The following is a 21382-nucleotide window of genomic DNA, read 5'->3' on the forward strand; positions in this document are numbered from 1 at the left end:
ATGTCCTCCTCCTTGTAGTGCTTCTAATAGCTTTTGTTAGAAACTTCCCCAGCTGTTCCAAAACAACCAATCAGAGCCAAGGAGTCTTTAAGGGGCCGTACGCATGCTGCGTTTTTTGCTCCCTCAAATCCATAGTTGTCAATGTAGATGCGTGACAGGTCCACTCAGACGCCAGAGCGACACAGTCATGGCGAGCACGTGTTCTCGAGCATCTGTTTTTCAGGGTGCAACGCTGCGCCCCGAGATGTACTGAATTCAACTTTTGGAACACATCAGCGCGCAGCTGACAGATATCTTTCCCGTCATCTGTGAATATCAGTCTGTAATGAATATGGAGAAGTTGATCATTTTAGTACAGGGTTACCCACAGCTTTACATCTGTCCCACTGACAATAGGTCTACACAAACATTCTCATTTTACAGCCAAACAGTACACTAAAATGTGTAAATGTTTCTGAAAACATGAGAGTTAATGAAAATGTTTGCTCCATCTGGTTGGCAGTGCTTCGCTTTTACGGGGCTGTTTCAACATGACAGCTTGGTCACAAACTTTCTCACTTTTCAGCTGAACAGTACACTAAGATATGTATCTGAAAAAGTGAGGCAAGTAATAGGCAATGCAGTAACAGAACCTTGATTCATATTTGATCAGCACTGCCTAGTTTGACAGTTTGACCGCAGTTCACCAGCAGTGACTGGTTTCTGGCCTCCTGTCATTTTGGCCCCCCTGACAAAGCAAGTTGAATATCCCTACGCTACAGGAAGGAGGAGGAACATTTTTTTTATTAAACTAACTATCTCAATTACTTCTGTCTGGATATAGTGAAAATGTCAGCAAGTATGACAAAACTTCTTTTTATAAAAGTTACCAACTACAGCTTTAATATGCTGCTGTAACAGGCTCCACTCTCCTAGTTTCAGGCTTTCAGCAAGATTTTGGAACCTGGCTGCAGGGATTTGCTCCCATTCAGACAGAAGAGCATTAGTGAGGTCCAACACTGGGGATTGGGTGATAAGGACTGGCTTGCAGTCGGCGTTCCAAGTCATCCCACAGCCATATGATGGGGTGCAGGCCAATCAAATTCTAATGCACCAAACTGGGAAAGCCATTTCTTTCTGGTGCTGGCGTTGTGCACAGGGGCATTGTCATGTTGAAATAGGAAATGGCCAAACACAAAGTGTTGCAACAAAGTTGGAAGCACACTACTGTCAAAAATATCACTATATGAAATTTCTCTTAATTGGAATTAAGGGAAGTAATCCAAAGTGTGAACAACAAGCCAGTGGCGCCCCCAGGAATTTTTCATAGGGGTGGCCAGATCGGGACACTAAGAATTTTGGGGTGGCACACTAAAACCAATAGCCAAAGCTGAATAATTTGTGTTCTTATTTTACAGTTAATGTTACCAATAATTTGATGTGCATTGACAGCTCCACAACAATCCAATTTTAGTGTATTATGTGTTAGGTTTTTTATTATTCTTCAAATAGGCTGGTTGTCCTTTTCCTTAAATACACTAATATATAGCTTTATTTTAAAGGAGTACATTTATTGTAGGGAACAAAACTTTTCCTGGGAACAAGCCTTTTCTAGCTGAGAGAGCAGTGGGTAGCCATAGAGTCCATTTTACGCAGATATCTGGAGGTGAGAGTTCAAAAGACCCCTTTGAAAATGGCCATGCCAGTTGTTCCCTTGCCAAAATTTAGCCTCAGGTTGGAGAGTTATTTAGTTCCCCTTCCCATGCTAGCATGTCATAGTTGATACCAATGGATGCCGTAGATTGTCTAGTTTCAGAATATACCATTATCTTCATGCTAACTTAAAAAATGAGCGCTATAGCCTCTTAATAAACATCAATGTCAGCCTTCAAACACTCTTGCCAACGCGGTCCAGCAATTGCATCAGGGTGGCCATAGCCCCTCTAGCTCTCTTGGGGGCTCCACTGACAACAGCACCAGACCAAGTTCATGGATTTATGTGGTCACATAAAGTAGGCCATATGATGATTAGGTCTGTCAAAATTGCTCAAAAATGACGTTCGAATATTCCTTCTAAAAATAACTCATAGATTCGAACCATTCGAATATTTTTTTTTCCGCATTATGTCCACAAGAGGGCAAACTAATAAGGAAACATACTTGTATATGAAACATAACTACCTGTAGGTATTTGTATTTCAACATAAACGTCTTTGAAAACATTTACGTAACTACACATTAAAACACATAAAACAATTATCTATAACATTACGTTATAAACGACCGCGGACCTCTCGCTCGCCCCCCCTTTCTGACCCGTGACCACACCGCCCGCGGAAGCGCTGCGAATAGCCTCGAAGCACCGGACCGTGACCGGCTCGCGCCCTGCAGCGATCGTTTCGGCGTCTGGTCTATTTTTTGCGCGAGCCGCGAGCGAATGTGTCAAGCCGGGTGACGGAGACAACAGCTGGGAGCAGAACCGCTTGTCGACCAGCGTGGAGAAATGCGCGTCTGATGCCAACGCCCACTTGCAAAGAGGACAGCTGCGGTGGTGTTTTTTTTTCTCTCTCCACAATCGAATATCAATTTTCACATTCGAAGGTCCCTTTTTTTTTCAAATTCGAATTTAAATTCGAATTTAGAATATTCATTGACAGCCCTAATGATGATAGGGTATTTTAAGTTGAAAAAGTAAAAATCATCGCTTTTCTATTTGTTTTAGGAGAGTATGCTCCTGATGCATTTTTCTTGTACGAACCACAGGCTTTAAAAGTCTACACTGCTCAACCCAGATTTATCATCACCATGTTCAGTTTGCTTTCCAGTTTTTAAGTGTGTTTGCTATCAACAAAGAAGCCTCCCCTTTGAAGCCACAGTATGCACTGGTAGCGATATTGGCGAGGGGCTCTGTATGAATATTACTTCGCTCTAGGAGGTCAAGGCCCCGGGCTTTTATTGAATGGTTTGTGACAGATGACATTGCAAGAAGCTACAGTACATACCAATAAAATTAGATTACACTGGATTGAATTAAAGAGGACCTTGGAGGAGGTGATTTATCGATGGGACGCTGCTTGTAAAACAGTCCTGCTGGATGCCATTACCGTGCCGTACTGTAACGCAAGGTGGACCAGCAGACCATCTGAGAGCTGTCACAGCTGATGGTGTGGATGTTTACGCGCCACATCACGTGGCATTTGGAGGCAGAGTGGCTTTAGGAATGGGTCGCTGCCCAAAATCAATGGGGGACTACTGCCTTGAATTATTGATTCATTATGATATCGATCGAGCCAGCTGAATTCTGTGGCGACCCCTGAGCTACAAGCTGCACAGCACACTACTGCAGAGAAGCAGCTTGATATGTATGTATCCCCTTGTTCAAGCTTATCCAGAGGACAGCTATTGTTAGTTCTGGTCACCCTTGGTTACAGCGGAGTATTCTTTGTCAGCCGCTCGGCATGTTGGCCGCACAAAGGCTCGTGGATTACCAGCGACGGGCCGGCTTTCCAGCGCTTGAGCATATTCATGTGCCCGTAATGTGTCAGATGCCTCGTCCATGAATTATCATATTACCCACCACTGATCCTGGGGTTGCCATGGCCACTGTGTCTGTCATTGTGTCAGTGGTCCTCACTGGCTGTAGCTATGGTAACAATGTCTGTAACAGAGGTTTGGTACAAATAAAGCTCTTCAGATGTGAGATGCGTGTATGAGAGGAGCCTCGAAGAATGGAAGGGTGGCACACAAATACACACACACATTCATAGAAAACGAGTGTGCACACCTTGACAGGAGCGCATACACTCTCATGCACACAGTAGTATCAAAATGGACAGACAAAGCGCTGGAATAATTTCCCTCCCGCCATTTCCAAATAAACCTGTTTCCACAGCAACCATTTTGATAGTAATGGAGAGAAGGAATGAGAGGGAGGAGTGATAGAGGGAAAGAGAAGCAGATAATGCTTAAAGGTGGAAAGGTAGCCCAAGAAGGGAATAAGGTGGTAGGCGGAGGGAAGAAGGAGGAGTGATCATTTCTAAGTAGATGCCCGCCAGACAAAAGGAAGTGAATAGGGAATGAGAAGGGGGCAAGGCCACAAAAGAGATGAAGAAAGAGAGAGGTCGCCGACTGCTAGTAAGGGGGAGGACGGCAAGGTAAGGTGACAGAGGAAGGGAGCGAGCGGGCAGACAATGCGGCAAACAAAGAAAGGAGTCCGTGTCTTTTCTCTCTCTGGATCTTTCTCCGCTCTGCCCCTGATCTTCCCTTCGCTCCGTCCCCACCTCCAGGAGTCACCTTTGTGTTTGAGTGACACGGTGTCAGTGGGCTCAGTGGGTCGCCTCCTTTCACTCTCCCTGCTCCTCTCCATCTATGCCTCTCGCTTGTTCCTATAGCACCATCACCATGGTTACGGGTTATTATGTCCGTCCTGCCAGGCAGCCATGTTGTTGAGAGGAGGCAGGCACAGGTGGTAGAGTTCCCACAGCCAGATAAATAGAGGGAGAAACTGCATACACTGATGCGCTACATGTAGCCTGTGTGTAGTTTAGAGCTGAAATGATTGGTCAGTTTATTGATTAGTTGACTGACAATACATTGATTGGTTTTTAATTCAATAAATTAATATTTGTTTAAAGCCTTTGTCAAGCAGTGTCTCAGAGGGTTTGGTGCTTTTGTTTAGGGTTGGACGATATAGAGAATCTGATATCACCATATTTTTGACCAAATACCTCGATATTGATATTGCGATGATATTTTCGGGTTGACCATTGGTTCTTCCACAAAATATTTACACAATGAAATTTTTGATAAATAATCAACAGTAATGTGGAAATAATAACTAAGTGGTTAAATACAAATAGTTCAAAATAAGTTCTGAAAATTACATCACTTTTCTGTAATGCAGTCTTTAAATGTATAATATGTCATTTTCTACCACTATGGTGTCTCAATCAAAACAATAACAAAAGATGGATCAATGCCATCACTGCAGTCTGTTTCTCCCAGTTTGGAATTCTAGAGGATTTCACTGGGAGCCGAATTATTCACTGAGGTTTCTTCCTCTCAGAAACAAAGGTGATTTAAACTAGTAAAAACACTGAATAAAGCAGTTTCACTTTAAAAATCAGTGTTTCTTTAATGCTGTTCAGCTTGTCGCAGAAGGGCTGCCAGCAGAGCACCTGCTTATATGTGCTCACCTTTTTTCTCTTCTAACTTAAGATCCCAACATTCAGGAGGTTTTTACCAGAAGCCAAATTACTAGCTAAGGTCTTTTCCTTTCCAAAACAAATGGACCAGGCGATTTAAGCTGGTAAAAACACTGAATAAAGCAGTTGCATATTAAAAATGTGTGTTTCTCAGATGCTGTTCAGTTCACTGCAGAGGGGTTGCCACCCCAGCACCTGCTAATGTGTGCTCACCTTTTTTCTCTGATAACTTATGATCCAGACATTCATGAGGTTTTTACCAGGAGCCAAATTATTGGCTGCGGTCTCTTCCTTTTCAAAACAAAAGGACCAGGTGATTTAAACCAGCAAAAACACTGAATAAAGCAGTGTCATATCAAAAATGTATGATTTTCTAATGCTGTTTGGTACGGCAGGAGCAGGTGCCAGGCTTCAGCTAAGGTTTGCTGAGCTTGTTTCTCTGATAACATATCCAGATGTTTGATGACTAAAATTCTTCATCCAGTTAAAAAAATGCTAAAAACAACCAAGACCTAAAAAGTGTATTGTAAAATGTGGCTTAAAAACAGATAAAGAGTTAATTTACGGCAGCGTCTGACAAACAACCACAACCCAGATGCATGCGCAAAGGGAATATGACACCAGTGACAGGCAATGGAGACAGAATGACATGGGCCGTTTCCTTGATTGAAATTACAGATTTCTCTGCGTTTAAACATTATTTAAAACATTCAAGATAATATGACCGCACAGCTCAACAAAATATTTAACACTGATCTAGTTGTTGACATTTTAATGTAGAAAAGTTACATATTATATCTTCAAAACCAGGAAAAGACAACACTTATGATATTACAATAGTCAAAAAATATAAGATGATATCTAGTCTCATATCACTATAGTGATATGATATAGATATGTATATTGCCCAGCCCTATTTTATATCATAGCACACTGAATATTTGGGCTTTCGAGTGTTGGTTGGACATAACAAGCAATTTAGAGATGTCACAGGTTTTTCGAAATATTTTGTTGCCTGGAGATAAATCAATAATGAAAATAAACATTACTTACATACATGTCCACATAAGTTATATATGGTACCTACGCCATGCATACATTCATAAAAACATATGTTGGCTACATGCTTAAATAGTGCATGCATACAGTTACAGTGCAGAGTAAGATAAGCTAAGCCCTGATCCCCAGAGGGGAAATTATGTTGCTACAGCAGTACAAAGATAGAAATAGTACAGGTACACAGAGAAAGGTAAAAATAAATATATAAGGAGTAGTATATACAATAAGAATAGAACAGAAATATAAACTATAAAAAAGCTGTTAGACTGAAAATTACAATGCAAGCAGAGCACAAACACTACCCACAACCAAAATTGTATTTGAACTGTCAGTGCAGTACTGTCTACAACAAAAGTGACAGTGGTGTGTTGAGCAGTAAAGTGTAGTGTATGTAAAGTAATATGATACTGGCAACTGTAACAGTGCACATATGGGATATACAAGAAAAAAAATGTAAGATGTATTGTATACTGTGTAATAATGCTAGTGCTGTACTGCTTTAAATCCTCATATCTCTGGGTCAGCTTTTTAAGAGCAAAAACAAACATTTGTCTTTTAAAGTTTTGTGAATTAAAAGGAACTTTAAAAGAGAGAGAACTCCAGAGAGAAGTCCCAGTGCTCTCATGCACACACTGACAGATGTGCAGATCTCTCAGTGCACTGACAGACTGATGGACTGACACCTGGATATATGGACAGTCACACAGAGACATAAGGGAGGGCCAAGTCGGTGCCGCATGACTCCTATGGCTGCAACTTTGTCCCGAAACAATGATGTCATCCTCCTCCTCCATTACACTTCACAGCTCTGTGTCTGTGGACCTCGCCGTCTCTTTGTTCCCCCTATCCCTGCATCTCATTTTCAGGCAGCCCCTCCATAACACCAACACATCGGCCACACGCAGCGGCGATATGGAATTAGACAGATAACAAAATCAATTTGGAGCGGATTGACTAACAGTGAAGAGAGTCAGGAGGGGGGGTGAGAGGGAGAAATAATGAGAGACCAGTGCGGCCGCCTGACTATTAATTGGATAGGTGGAGGGAGGATGAGGTCATTGAAAAATGTTTTTTCAGGAAAATGGGTGTACCGAGCACTGGGGAGGATTTCATCAGACACACAGATGCACATACGCGTGTGCGCTCACAGACACGCTCGTACAGAAAACTTTTTTTTTTGGGCAGTTACTTTACACGTCAGCTGTTGCTATGGTGACGCAAGTCTGTGATCCAGCCGGAGCGCGGGATTGGCTGGAGAGGAGCGAGGGAGAGGAAGGCAGGGGGACTTTGTCAGAGGGGTACAGAGGGGTACGGGGAGGGGGCCAGACACAAAGATAATTAGATCGATGCATAACAATCCATACAAATGCCATTTTATTTAATAGCGTCTCATTCAATAAGACTGAATGCCACCAGTGAACCTTTCCCAGAAGTCTCTCCACTGCATGGCATCACTTGCAGTCTTGTCTCCTGTCCCACAGAGAGAGAGGCGAGTATTTAAAAGCTGTAAAGCAAGCTTTGACATTCACCACCTAACAGCGGGTTGTGTGTGGCAAATTAAGAAATGCAGGGCATATGAGCAGCACACTTACTAAAAATAGCTCCAAACATCTTTGCATGCATATACCCTTTCAGTAATTTTCAGCAACAAATTGACGGTTCATTACCTTGCTATTAAAACGCCATCGCATGGTGCGAGAGGTGCTCTCAGGCTAAATTGCTGCGGTGGTTCACACTATGGCGGCGTGTGGCCATGCTTTTGGTGAGTCACCCGGGCCAAGCTGTGCGTGCTCGCCTTTGGCTTTGTGTCTGCTTTGACAAGCCGAGGTTGGTGTCACAGTGTCTGCAGGGGCTGTTGTCCTAGGCCCCAGCTTAATCCTAATCCCTTTCCAAACTTTGACTAGGGCTGTACTTAATCCTAGACTAAACTGAGACCCACTCCCAACGGAGACGGAGATGCTCCGCTTGCTTGACGGTTTAGTCCGAGTCGTGGTGTAATCCATGTTCAGGAAACCGCCTGTACGTGTCGATTATATGTTTGGGGTTGTGGTTGTGTTTGTGTGTGTGTGTTGACAGGGAATGGTTAGCCCATGTGGTGGAGGTTAGGTCATCCGTGCTGCCTGTTTTTTGTTTGCGAGTCCATGTGCGTGTGGTCATGGTCGCGGCTCTGTGTGACCGTGGTCTTTGTGTGGACAGGGTGCTCGGAGTCTCCCGGTGGTATCTTGGGGATCAGTGACTCAAGGAAATCAGGACACACTCTAAATTTGTCACTGCAGCATAACCCACATAATGAAAGAATACAAGCTCCCTTGCATACTCTCTCCTGCCTTGCCTTCGCTCTGACTGCTCTCGGCGCGTAGATTTCCTTCTTTAAACACACAGAAACACACACAAGCACACACACTCATGTTGACAAGTGTTAACCGGGTAATATGGAAATCAGAAGGCGATGAGCACATGTTTAAATGAGTCAGTGTTTTCAGTCCTCAGCCTTTGCATGGGTGTTTTCTGCGCAGATTGTGTAGCCTCCACTCAGGAGTGTTGGGTTTGGATTATGTTTGTGGTTTACTGAGGCAGTTGAGGGAATACCTCCAGCTAGCATATCTGAGGTGGTGGAGGAAAGGATTTGCTTGCCCTCAGGCTACTGTCAAGGTTGCGGGGTAGTTTAAACCCAGCTAAACTCTCTTTACACCCATGTATATCTGAGAAAAGGCTTTTCATGCTTTTAAGGTGGTATAAATCCACACTGTACAGTCCAGCAATTAGCATTAGAAGGATGCGAGATTCATCAAATTAGTGCGCAAACAGGAAATTAAAGCAAAAATCTATACTCTTTAGAATCACCTTTTGTTTATCATGTTAGTTTTTCAAAGTATTTTGGCGATTATACATCCTCCACCTTAATTACCACTGCATCATTGTCATATGTCCTAGAGGGCTCTGAACATATCTGACGTTTACCAGAATTTATTTTTTGTAGTCAGAGTAGTACTGGCCAATCACGTCTGAGTGGCATTTAAACAGCCCATTTGGAGAGATGGAACGTATTGGCCTTAATGCAATCTCATATTCCGAAAGGTATCGTCTGATGACCATTAATGCTGCGGTCACGTGGAATGTGACGATAGCAGGGCAGTAGAAATAAGTGAGGTCACCAGAGAATACTGGCAATAGTAACGGTACATGGCATTGCCAGTCAAAATTAAATATTACAATGTCTTCTTGTCCCTCGCAACGTAATTTATAACTGCATGTTACCTATTTTCCTCACACAAGGAGAAAACATGGGTGATCTGAACAATTAGTGGACATTACAAGAAAATAACATAAAATAAGAGACATAAAATAATTGTATTTAATGTATTTTATTCCAGTCATTGCAACATATCGTCATGTTCATGTCGGCATGTTTTGCTTTAAATGTCCTGCCATTCCATCAAACTCTTTGTTTTTCCTGTGCCATCCAGAAGGTGTCATTTGTCTACCTTCTACCGTCTGCCCGATTCCATGTGAACACAGTATAAGCTTTATATTAGCTTTTGTTTTAAAAAAAATATGTGCATTCATATGCAGATATCTGTTCATAGAGATTAGCTGAAATGACCAGCGCACGAAAGAGGCTCGGATCTTCTGAAATACTGGCTGTTGCCCCCATTGGCTAATTGTCATCAGAATAATAGCTGATGGGTTCCAAGATTGGGTTTCTCATAATCACAACCTGTAGAGAATTATCATCTTTGTGTGGTTCCTCTCAGATACATGGAGCACTTTACCACCTTTCGGCTATTTACTTTGGTTTTCACAGCCTGCAACTTGTTTTCAGCAAACTTCCTACCAATTAAGAAATGGCAGGACAACAAAGTTAGCAGCTACCTGATGAGCATTCAACAGCTATAGAGCCAGATTTCCCTTTATTTGTTAGGTGGACAGAAAAATAACTCAAAATCAATGCTATTATTACTTTGTACTTCTGATGATATAATAGTGCTGTGTTTACGTCTTGTTTCCGCTGCGCGAGTCCTAAAAAAATAAAAAGTGATGAATGATTAGTTGTTTAGATTGGTTGATTGCCATTCTAAGCCATTGTAAAATTTAATATATTTAAATGTTGGATTGTTGGTTAATCAAATTAAGACACTTGAAGCTGTCACCTATGGCTTTGAGAACTTTGGCACTGACTGCTGACTTCGGTTGAAGCCAGGAAAGGTTTGGGCCAGCTGAAAAGGGACAAGCGGCAACCAGAGTAGTAGTTGAGCCTTTAGAGTTCAAACACAGCCAGTAGTACCTGAAAATTTGGTTTGGATTCCTAAGTGTTTCTTTGTAACATTAAATGTTCATGACTACATGAACAACAATGAAATTTCAAGTATTATTCATTAAGAATTCAACACTCAAAAACCCATCAGAGACAGTGACATTGAAATCAATGAGAGTGCAGAGAGAAGTAAAAAAAACACCCTGAAATTTCTCTTTTCTAAATGACAAGAAATTGTTGTTAACTTGGCAGTTTGTGTTGAAACCCATCATTCACAGTGAGATATGTTTTCAAGGCCAGTAAGTCACAGTGTTCTCAATTTCAAAATTGCCACCAAGACACATGTTGAAAGAAGTGAAATGAACTAACCAGATCTTAAAATATTAAATTCTTCTGTATTAAATATAAAGACTTTGTATTTAGAGTTGTTCCAATACTGATACCAGTTTCGGAAATGCTTCTGATATTGCCTGAAATGCTGGTTCAGGTATTGATCAGTACACAAGTCAATAAACCAATAAACCTTAAAGTAGTTTCACACCCAGATATTTGCCATTAGCAAAATGTCAAACTAGATGATAAAAGAAAGTTCTATGCCATTCATTCTCTGTATGTTTTTGTTCATGTTTCACATAGGGCTTAACCTGAGCCCTGCCATACAACAATGATAGCAATCATTTTTAAAGATATTTTGGGCTCTTTTGCCTTTAATGGACAGGACAGGTAAGCGTGAAGGGGGGAGAGAGAGAGAGGGGATGACATGCAGCAAAGGACCACAGGCTGGATTCAAACCCGGGCCGCTGCGGCAACAGCCTTGTACATGGGGTGCCTGCTCTACCCACTAAGCCACCGACACCCCAATGATAGCAATCATTTCACATCCATACAGGGTTAGTAGTATACAGCTGTTAATTTTATTTTTAACACAAAGATATCAGATTGTAACTTTGTATCAGTGAATGTGTAAGTTCAGGCCCCTGAATCGTTTGCTGAAAGTCAAAAATGATATCAGAACATCTATTGCTTGTAGTTACGGACTATAGTTAGTAGTCTCTTACTTAAAGCTACTCTTACCTTTCTTGCATTTCACACAGCACTTAGAAAAAATTTGAACATCCACAACTCGCGCCCCCCTCCAAAGTCTCATCCCCCTCCTCCGGCAACTCCACCTCCCTCCAAAGGCCTACCCCCCCATTATGTCCCCATTACATCGATGATAGACAGAGGTGTTGGCAAGGTAACGTTAGATACACAGAAGAGGAGAGCGAGTGTAACGTTACAACCAAGACAGTCAAACGCAACCCCGGAGTTTTAAAACTCAACCGGAGTCAGTGATGACTGACTTATTTTAGAATAAGGTTACAGTGCTAACGTTAGATAGTAATGTTAACGTTGCTAGTAAGTGGAAACGCACAAGGAAGATATCGTTAATGTTTCAGAGGCTACGCTACAGTAGGCTAATGTTAGCCATTAGCAACTGGATGCTGTGTTGTTATATAACGTTATAGCCTATGTTACATCAGAGGCAAACTAAGAATACCTGTCCAGCAGAAACTCTGCGACCATCTCGTCCCTTTTTAGCTCAGGATGAAGCTGCATCAGTCTTCGCCATCGCTCGAAAGCAGAGCCGATGTTGACCTGAGTTTTGGCTCTTGTAGCAGCGAGTTCTCTCTTAGTGTTAGCTTTTTCTGCAATATTCTTTCTTTTGTCAACTGATTTCCCTGTTGGAGCGGCTGAAGGTGGAAGCGGTGGTCTGCATTTGTCTGCCATTGTTACGGAAGGTTTATATCCACAAGCAGGACAGGACGCTCGGACCGAATGCAATGATTGGTCAGAGTTTTCTTAGAACCATTGGAGAATGGTACAATTATGAGTTTTTATCTCTGGTGGAATTCACTTACATTTTATTGTGTCATCAGCTTATTAATAGCATTTTAACCTAAACAAAGAAAATCCAGAAAATTTCCAGAAAGGTAAGTGTTGCTTTAAATAAATAGTGGGGGCGTACATGGATCTCGATTGATATATCAATTCAACAATCAACGATTCAGTATTAACGATGTAAAGTGAAAACCACACCTACTTCCTAAACAGTCAAACAATGCTAGCAGCCTAGCGCTATGCAGATAATTGTAAGCAGCCAAGAAAAAGAAAATGATCCTAAGTGATATTGTCTTGATTGCAGACCCCTGAACTGAATTGAATCGAAATTTTATTGTTGCAGACTTTGTGATTGAAGCAAATATCGTATAGTTGTCCAAAGAATTTATGTTGTATCGGGATGAAACTTGTGATTTACCATTTACCAATAAATACAGTCTAGTGCTGCATGATTTGGTAAAAATGTGCGATTGCGATTATGGTGGACAATATCGCGATTTGCGATTGCGATTGCGATTACAATATAATTACAATAAAATGTAATAAATAAATGGTATCATGAGTCTTTTTGCATGATTCAGTGTTTCCCCTACATTATATTAGGGGGGCACTGACCTGACATAGTTATTGTTATGGACAGACAGTGTGTCAATGACCATCAACAGACTGAGCACAGTCAAACACGCTGCTCACACAGCAGCGCAGCACGGAACTGTACACACAGCGGAGCGAGCCTGTGTTGCGTTCAGGCGTTGTCACGTAAATGACAAATTCCAGCACGCCATAGCACAACACAGCAGCATGTCAAGTGGGCCGAACCCGAGCAAAATTGCTCAATTTTTCATTTGTTATGGAGTCCATGATTTCCCTGTGACACTTACAAATGTTTGCTTAACTGTGCTTGGATGTTGTTTTATGAGGCTCTGGCGGCTTTCAGTTGTCTCATTGTCTTTAACGTTACACGGCTCGGCTTTCTCTCGCATGCACTCTTCCTACTTTTCCCTGTGCTGTGCTGTCTCAAGTGTTGATATAGATTGGTTGTGTTGCCGCGGGACGTGGCGACTTTAACTTTTAAACTTTTACACAGCACGTCTTTCAGGTACAGTGACGTTGGACAGAAAGACGTGCCAGTCTAGGTACATGATTCTTGGAGGGGTGAGGCACGTGCTGTGTAAAAGTTTAAAAGTTAAAGTTGCCACGTCCCGTCTCAAGTGCTGATATAGATTGGTCGTGTTGCCGCGGGACGTGGCGACTTTAACTTTTACACTTAAACAGCACGTCTTTCTGTTCAACGTCGTCGTACCTGAATCCAAAGTATCGCCATGTAACAGACGTTTTTTTCGCCACCAACTCAGCCTGTTCATGGTCGAGCTCATGCTCTTCTTCAGCGTCTGTGTTGGTCACTGCTGCACGTCGGCTGCACAGGATAGCTTGTGGGCGTGATGTCAACAAACTCCACACACTACAGGAGAGGCAGTCACGTTCACAGGCACACACGTTAACATTTATTTAGCCTACATGAAATCGCAAATCGCAGCCTTTTATGCGGTTATGTAATCGCACAGCCTGACATCGCGATTGCGATTGCGATTGCGATTGCGATTAGATTAATCGTGCAGCACTAATACAGTCATAGTTCTCCTCCAGTTAGCATGTAGTGGCCATTCAAATACTTAAAAACTAAGGCATTTGAACTTTGAACTATTTTGGTTGCTGGCTGGTGAACATGTTTGTTGTGGGGTCTTTTCACAATATTTGTGGTTAAAGGCTTTGCGACTTATACGACATGAGTTTTTACTTTCCAACATTTCACAGCGAATCATTGTTGCTATGTTATTTGCTTTGTTTATCTTAATTCATTAATCCAGTTCATTTGGGAGTTCCTCAGGGAGCAAATTAGGGGCCGCTATTATTGTTATTCTTGGTTCAGTGCTGAATTATTTTTGAGGTATGCATGTTGTGAAGCTCCATCTGCATCTGATTCCCTTTTCACCGTGTATCCTCGCGCATCTCCTTTATCTTCAGAATATTAATGTGCTGCACTGTCAGAAGCCATTGTTATGATTGGTAAGGAGATCTTTTTGCATGACTGGGTTCTTTTGTATTATCAGGCATATTGTACCTCTGCAAATCACACCAAATCTGACATGATAGGGGGAGAGTGCATGTCTGCGTATACGAGAGAGAGGCGAAACGTGAGAGATAGGGACCGAGGGGTCATGCGAGGAGGCGGGAGGTGAGGTGCAGAGGCATATGGCAGTTGTTAAAAAAAGTGAGAGAGATGGGAACCTTCAGAAAAGCGCTGGAGGGGCTCAGACGGAGAAGTGTGAGGGAACGAGAGAGGGGAAGTGATAAAAAAACTGGAGAGGACAAGTGAGAAGGAGAGATGTAAATGGTAGGAGGTGAAGAAAAGGGAGTGAGGGGGAAAAAGTGAGAGAATAAGAGACGGGTGAACGGGGGAATGAGGAAGAGAAGGAGAGAGAAAGTGCTGGAGGGCTGATATTTAATGTGATAAATGAGTTGTGACAGTCCGCCTCTAACCCCCTTCCAACCAGCGAGGAGGAGGAACACAGAAATAGAAAGCATTATGGGTAAAAGGACATATACAGCATTATATATGTATATAGAAAGAAGGAGGCGCGTACATGCTGTAGAGGAGAAGAGGTAGAGGGAAATCAGTGCAGGCAAAAGGACATTCATAGACAGCATTATAGATGTACAAAGTGAAGGAGGCGAGTGGGGATGCATACATATGGAGGGAAAAGCAGAGAGTGAAGCAAAGCAATTTGGGTAAAGGACACACAACATTATAGAGAGAGAATAGATGGAGAGAGGTAATGGCAGAGGAGGAGGGTGGAGGGGGGTGTACTATGCAGCACTGGGTTAATGATGTACTGTACGAGATTCTTCGAAATAACCAGTGGAAGAGGGGAGAAAAATGAAAGCGAGAGACAGAATGGAACGGAAAATTTAAAGTGAGATGCAAATCCTCCATGGTGATTGCCTCTCCTCTATTGTACGGGTGTCATGTCTTCAAGGGACAGCTAATTACAACTTGTCATCATACAGCGTGGAACAATAGCAGAGGGTTTTTTCTCGATTTTCCCTCATATTAGACAGTCGGTCGGTGGGCCGGCACGGCGCTGGTCTATCTGCTGTGGTAGTGGACTACAGACTAGAGGGAGAGAGTCTAGTAGACAATGACAGCCACTGTAGTTTTGGTTGTGGAGTGGAAGCCTGGGAGATGACTCATAGGGAGGAATGAAGACGGGGAGAAACAGAGAGGGAGGGCCAGAGAGTTTTGAAGAAATAAAAGTCAGGAGCCAGGAGAAAAGGGGGTGTGAGAAACCCTATGGCTGAAGTTGCCTGTTTGATGTGCAGCTCTTCTCTCCTGAGTCAGCGTTAACCACCTCTTCGTCTTCTTTCTTTTCTCTTTCTTCTTCTCTACCTCTGTTCTGATTTCCCCTTCTTTGACACCTCCATTTTTCCACGCCGCTCTTTGCTCGGCGCCGCTCAGTTAATGGCCGCAAGCCAACGTGTGATCAAAGATGGCATTCCATGTCTGCTGGGGGAATGCAGTTTCCAATCAATTAACCATAAAACCACAGATACAATAATATGCAATATATGTGGTTAGCCTGCCTGCAGTGTGTGCAAAATGAGAAAGTCCCTAACTTATCCTGCCTCGTCTCCCACTTCCTATCTCCACCAGTCTCTCCAGTGTGGACGGCGAGGTTCTCTCAGGAGCCGGCAGACCAGTCGGTGGTGCGGGGCCAGAGGGTGATCCTGTCCTGTGTTGTCTTCAACTACTCAGGCATTGTTCAGTGGACCAAAGATGGCCTGGCTCTGGGCATCGGAGAGGACCTCCGGGGTGAGACATCATACGGCCTCCTCAGGCCTCCTTCACTCTGTTCAGCATGTGACTAAGATGGCTTTTTCAGAGCTGATGCTGATACTTTTGGATTGGAGCTGCTGACGGGCAAAATGTTATGCTGCATGTTTAAAGCTGTAGAAATGTTGCAAATGTCTTGAGTTTTTTCTGGGACTCCTTAAACTACAATTGCGAAGATTGCTCACTATTTCGTTTAGTTTGTTACTCAGGATTTCAGAGTGCAGAGGGAGAACATGTGTCTTTAATGTGTAAAGCATATTATGCCTATATTGACATCTGCAACATTTGCAGCGCAGAGGGTCAGAGCTGACACTCTGTGGAGGTCACATAGGTCACATACATTTTTTTTTAACTTCGCATTACATTTAATATTTCCACTTTAAAGGAGATCTTGGAAATGTTGTGAAGTTTGTGCCCACCCCCAACAAAAACTACAATGCACAAGCACCACTGTTATTGCATCTATGCCAACAATACTGTAGATACTGCTTAGACCAACATTTTCCATCCAGGAGCACTTGTGTCCCACGTTGTACTTCTGCATTTACCAGGAGCTATGTGGATTAGGTACGGAGTAACTGATCTAACATGAAACCAAACTAAGAGTCTTCAGCCATGCTTTTAGCTAAATGCAAACATCAGCTGTGTATTTATTTTTACAATCACCACTAAACTATCAGCTACAATAGGCTAACTGCACAGGACACTTTCCTTTTCCTAGCACTTGCCCTATAGCGCAGGTAGACTCAACTTGCTTTGCCTGGGGGCCACTTTTGCAAAATGACAGGAGGCCAGTTAACAGCTAATAAACAACCATTTATAATATTCATTGGATAAAATGAATTAACATTAAAAGTAAAGCATATATGAGGCCAATTCATTTGTGCATTTTTTTCATAAAATGTCCTGTTAGTCAAACCTATCGACATTTGCTGTTCTCAGAAAAGGAGAAATCTGAGTGAGCAGCCCCGCACAGGTCAGGTGTATTCAGGGGCGTTTCTAGGATTTGGGGACATTTAGGGCTCAGCCTAGATTTCTGTAGGGGAGTCTGGGAGGTCCTCCCCAAGCACTATTTTTTAATGCTTTTTATGCATTGTGTCTCCTTATGTACAACATTCAAAGTGAAAAAGAAATCTTAAGTTTATTTTCATTCTAAGTTAGAAAATAGTTGGCAAGCCACATGGCACTCTATGGGGCGGCCCTAAGTTGAGTATCGCAGTCCTAGCATTATAGTGATAGTATTGCCAGGCTTTACATTTGCACTGGCTAATATTTGATTTATGACAATATTTTATTATTATTTTTTGAGATTCTAGCAACATTTACATATACGTCCAGTTCTGAATGCGTACAGAACCACTTTTTTTTTAATACTTTTTCAACTACCTCAACAAAATGCAAAAACAGCTGGAGTTACAACTTTACAAACACGATACAAAACCCGACAACAACAAAAAGACACTTCCTCTCACACTTTTCCGGAGGGAGTTTTCTTAGTACATCACACCAATGGTCCAGTGCAGGGATGTCCTTAGAAATTCAGAATTTGAGAATAGTCTTTCTTGCTGTATATGATATAGTATTCTGATCAGTTTAGTGTTGTGGTTGTACCTTGAACTGTTCACTTTGGCTGCCAGAATACATTGAAAAGTGGATAGATCCAAATCATATCTTATCAAGGTAACCACCTTGTCTTCCACTTCCTCCCAAACTTTCGGTATCACTGCACATTACCAAAACATATGCATACCTGCCTGTCACAGTTGCATTTCAAACATTAAGGGAGAGCTTAGACAAAGCCTGCCCCTCAGTCATGGTGTATAATGAAGCCTGTGTAATGTTAAAAATTTTGTCTCTCTATCAAAAGTATCTTTATACCAGCAAATAAGTTTGCTAGCAGTACTTAGACTGAGCCATCTATGTGTTACAGATGTGGAATTTTTCCAAATGTACAGCTTTGTCACAGCATTTTGAATAATAGACGCTCCACCAGACCAGTATGACATTGCGTGTATGTAACTGTGACAGCTAATGTATGCTGACCAAATATTTTTGCTGCTGAATGTTGTAGTTACAGCTCGATTGAGCCAGCAGAGCAGTTTTGGCCAAGAGGCTACTGTTAGACTACCACTGCAGCTACCCCATCACACCATGTTGTGACAAACTGTGCACTTATTTATTTATTTATTTATTTATTAATGTTAACTCTGGCTGCACATCTCGTCCAATGTTTGATGGGTAACTGGAAGCTCCTTCGGGCACATTTTAAGAGTGACACCCTTCAACTTGGCTAAGCAGCATCACATCATCACCTCTGTCACATCAGCAGTGGGTGACACTGACCAGCTAATATCTGTTATATGAGATATTTTTATTAAAAAGGCAGATTCATCAGCTAATACATAGCTTTCATTTTATCATACAGCTTTCTGCCTTTACTCTTCACTCCAGTTTGTCTTTGCATTTGTGTCCCGAGTGATGAAGCTTCCAGTTTGATGTATTAAATCTCCCTTTAGTCTGTCTGTCAACAAACAGTTTAGGACACTGCTTGTCTGACTTTGACAAAACTTGGGGGAACGATGCATCTCATCTTTGTGTTGCAGCATTTTCAGAATTGCACTGATTAGCCCAAAGGGGGCTGCGCAATTACTGGTCAAAACAAGTGGGCATATTTTTAACTGATTGGTCCAGAGGGAGACTGCATCATGTGTGACATGCTGCTGTCTTGTTTTTTGTGGAAGTTGCTGTTGTTTTCCCCAGACTTTGTGCTTTAATATTCTGGGTTTTTATATTTTCCTCCCCTTTCTTTCCCTTTCTTCTATTCTCCCTCCTCAAGCACTGTACTCTATGATTTTGGATTTATTTTTTAATTCTATGGCCTTTGTAATCATTTGTACCTCCCCTCTCCTCTCCTCTCCTCTCCTCTCCTCTCCTCTCCTCTCCTCTCCTCTCCTCTCCTCTCATGCTATTCCTCCGCGACCTCCTCATCTAAGCTCCCTCGTTCCTTTCTCTCCCTCTTGTTCTCCTCCTTTGAGCTGCCTCTGTTGTACTGAGCCCTCTCTCCTGTTCTTCATTTAACTTCTCTACCTTGTCTCTCTCCTCAGCCTCATCTTGCTTGACACACTCTCCGTTCATGCTCTCCTCTTCCTGTCAACTCTCCTGTCCCTTCTTTCTCTCCTCCTCTCGTCCGTCCCTTCTCCATTCTTCCTGTCCCTCCCTCCCTTTCTCCCTCCTTTCTTTGAATCATATTGTTACTGTAATGGTCCAGTGCTTCAAGCCAAAGCTTTTAAATAAAAACGTGAATGAACACTGGCCGCTTCATGCACACGTACACATACACACCAGGGTGTATGTGTGTTTGTGTATGAGGCTCTGTCCCTCTCCTCTGCCCCCCCCTCCCCATTCTCTGGGCTTTTCATACGCTTTCTCGCTCACATCATTTCACATGCAAATGCACGTATATACAAGGCACACACATGCACACATGCATGCAGAAACAAGGACACACAAGGTTAGGCAGGCAGCAAAGCTCGGTTCAGAGGCCGCACATGGAAAGAGAATTTCACATGCGATCTACGTCTGGGCAGCAAACATGAATTCTGCACCACAGACTGGAGTCGATTTGAGTCCTCTAAAACGTTGCTGTCATAATGCATTCATCTTTTCCCCCTGCTGGTGAGAGAGAGCATGGATGCCACCTAATGGTGAGAATGTACAGCAGTGACACAGCTGGGTCTGTGTGGCGGATGGGGGAAGGGAAAGGGAGGATTGGAGAGGCATGTGTGATTGTGTGTGCATCGTGCAATTGTGTGAAAGTCTATGTTTGGACATTTGCATATCTATCACATCATGTGGCCATGCAGTTCTCTGGTGTTGTTTAGACTGACGATGAAAAAGTTGGAGATTTGCTTCATGTATGACACAGACCTGATGTTTTCTTATCAGCATGAACGGACACATGCTGCGTGGTGTCGCATTTTTTCAAATTCTAATACAGACCACATGGGTATGTGGGGATCCTGAGGCGTGACAAATTTGCAGTTTGTTTTTAAGAGCTAAAGTATTAAAGATATAGTGACATGAATTCACCTTCAGACAGCACAGATGACACACAGGAACAACGGGAAAAAATAAAATATCCTGATGAGAATTTTAAGGTTTTTGTAAAGAACTGTGAGACTATAACTTTGTGCTCAACACAAGTAGAAGACTGAATATGTCTCATTTTTGTCACTCTTTTTGAAATCCTTGCAGAGTTATCATAGTTTATATTTGTATTTTTTTATTTTTTTATTTTGTTGTTAATCTTTGTAATTTGTGGGGCCCCCAAAGTCCCGAAAGATGATATGGGATCTAATTATTATCCTGTACGCACAAGTTAATTATTTTGTGGGAACAAGTTATCTTGTGCACATAAGATATCTTGTGGTGTTCAGTAGTATTCAAATCCGTTTAGTTTAGTTAGTGTCCAGGGTGAGTTAGTTTTTATTGTTTAAAAATGTTCAGTTTTAATTTAGTTTTTATTAGTTTCAGTATGAGTTTTAGTTTTTCATTATAATTATGGGGGGTATTTTTCAGGGAAGAGATTTATTTTATTTATTTATTTTTGAGTCTATAATATGTATTACATCACAAATAAACATTTTGTGAGGCAATTCACTGCCAGGCATTCACATCCCGGTCTCAGTAAACATACATTAAAACTTCAATTAAAGGCCTAGTTTCTTTTACTAGCATTTTTGACAAATAAAGGCTTGTCTCAATTACAAGCCTGGTCTGGTTGCCAAGCAGTTCATTCAGATGTATAAAAGCGGGTTGTTGGCTACCTCAAATTGTATGTCCATACCTCGTTTCCTTTAGTCCGTAAGGGTCCACCAATCAAATCAATCAAAAAGGTTTTTTTCATAAAGATTGATCCAAGTTGTAAGTATTGTTTAAACAGGATAAAGTACTGTCGTGTTGGTATGCCAGGGGCCATAAAACCAGTGTCATAAGTCACTTTTTCTCTCTGATACATATAATTGATAATTGATTTATATATACATATATATATATATATATATATATATCATAATTAATATATTATCTGAAACCTAATTTTCAAACACATAA

At 42.0% G+C, this 21382-nt stretch overlaps 1 protein-coding gene across 3 annotated transcripts in view; it reads left to right on the forward strand.

Annotated features, from left to right (window-relative positions):
* Positions 1 to 21382, forward strand: part of kirrel1a (kirre like nephrin family adhesion molecule 1a) — a 46912-nt gene that overhangs the window by 5842 nt on the left and 19688 nt on the right. For all 3 annotated transcript variants that reach the window (XM_050067071.1, XM_050067073.1, XM_050067072.1), the window contains exon 2: positions 16091 to 16249. In XM_050067071.1, coding sequence (XP_049923028.1) covers positions 16091 to 16249 — 159 coding nt within the window. The remainder of the gene's footprint in view (positions 1 to 16090; positions 16250 to 21382) is intronic.

This window comes from Epinephelus moara, chromosome 17 (genome assembly GCF_006386435.1).
Source record: "Epinephelus moara isolate mb chromosome 17, YSFRI_EMoa_1.0, whole genome shotgun sequence".
NCBI lineage: Eukaryota > Metazoa > Chordata > Actinopteri > Perciformes > Serranidae > Epinephelus > Epinephelus moara.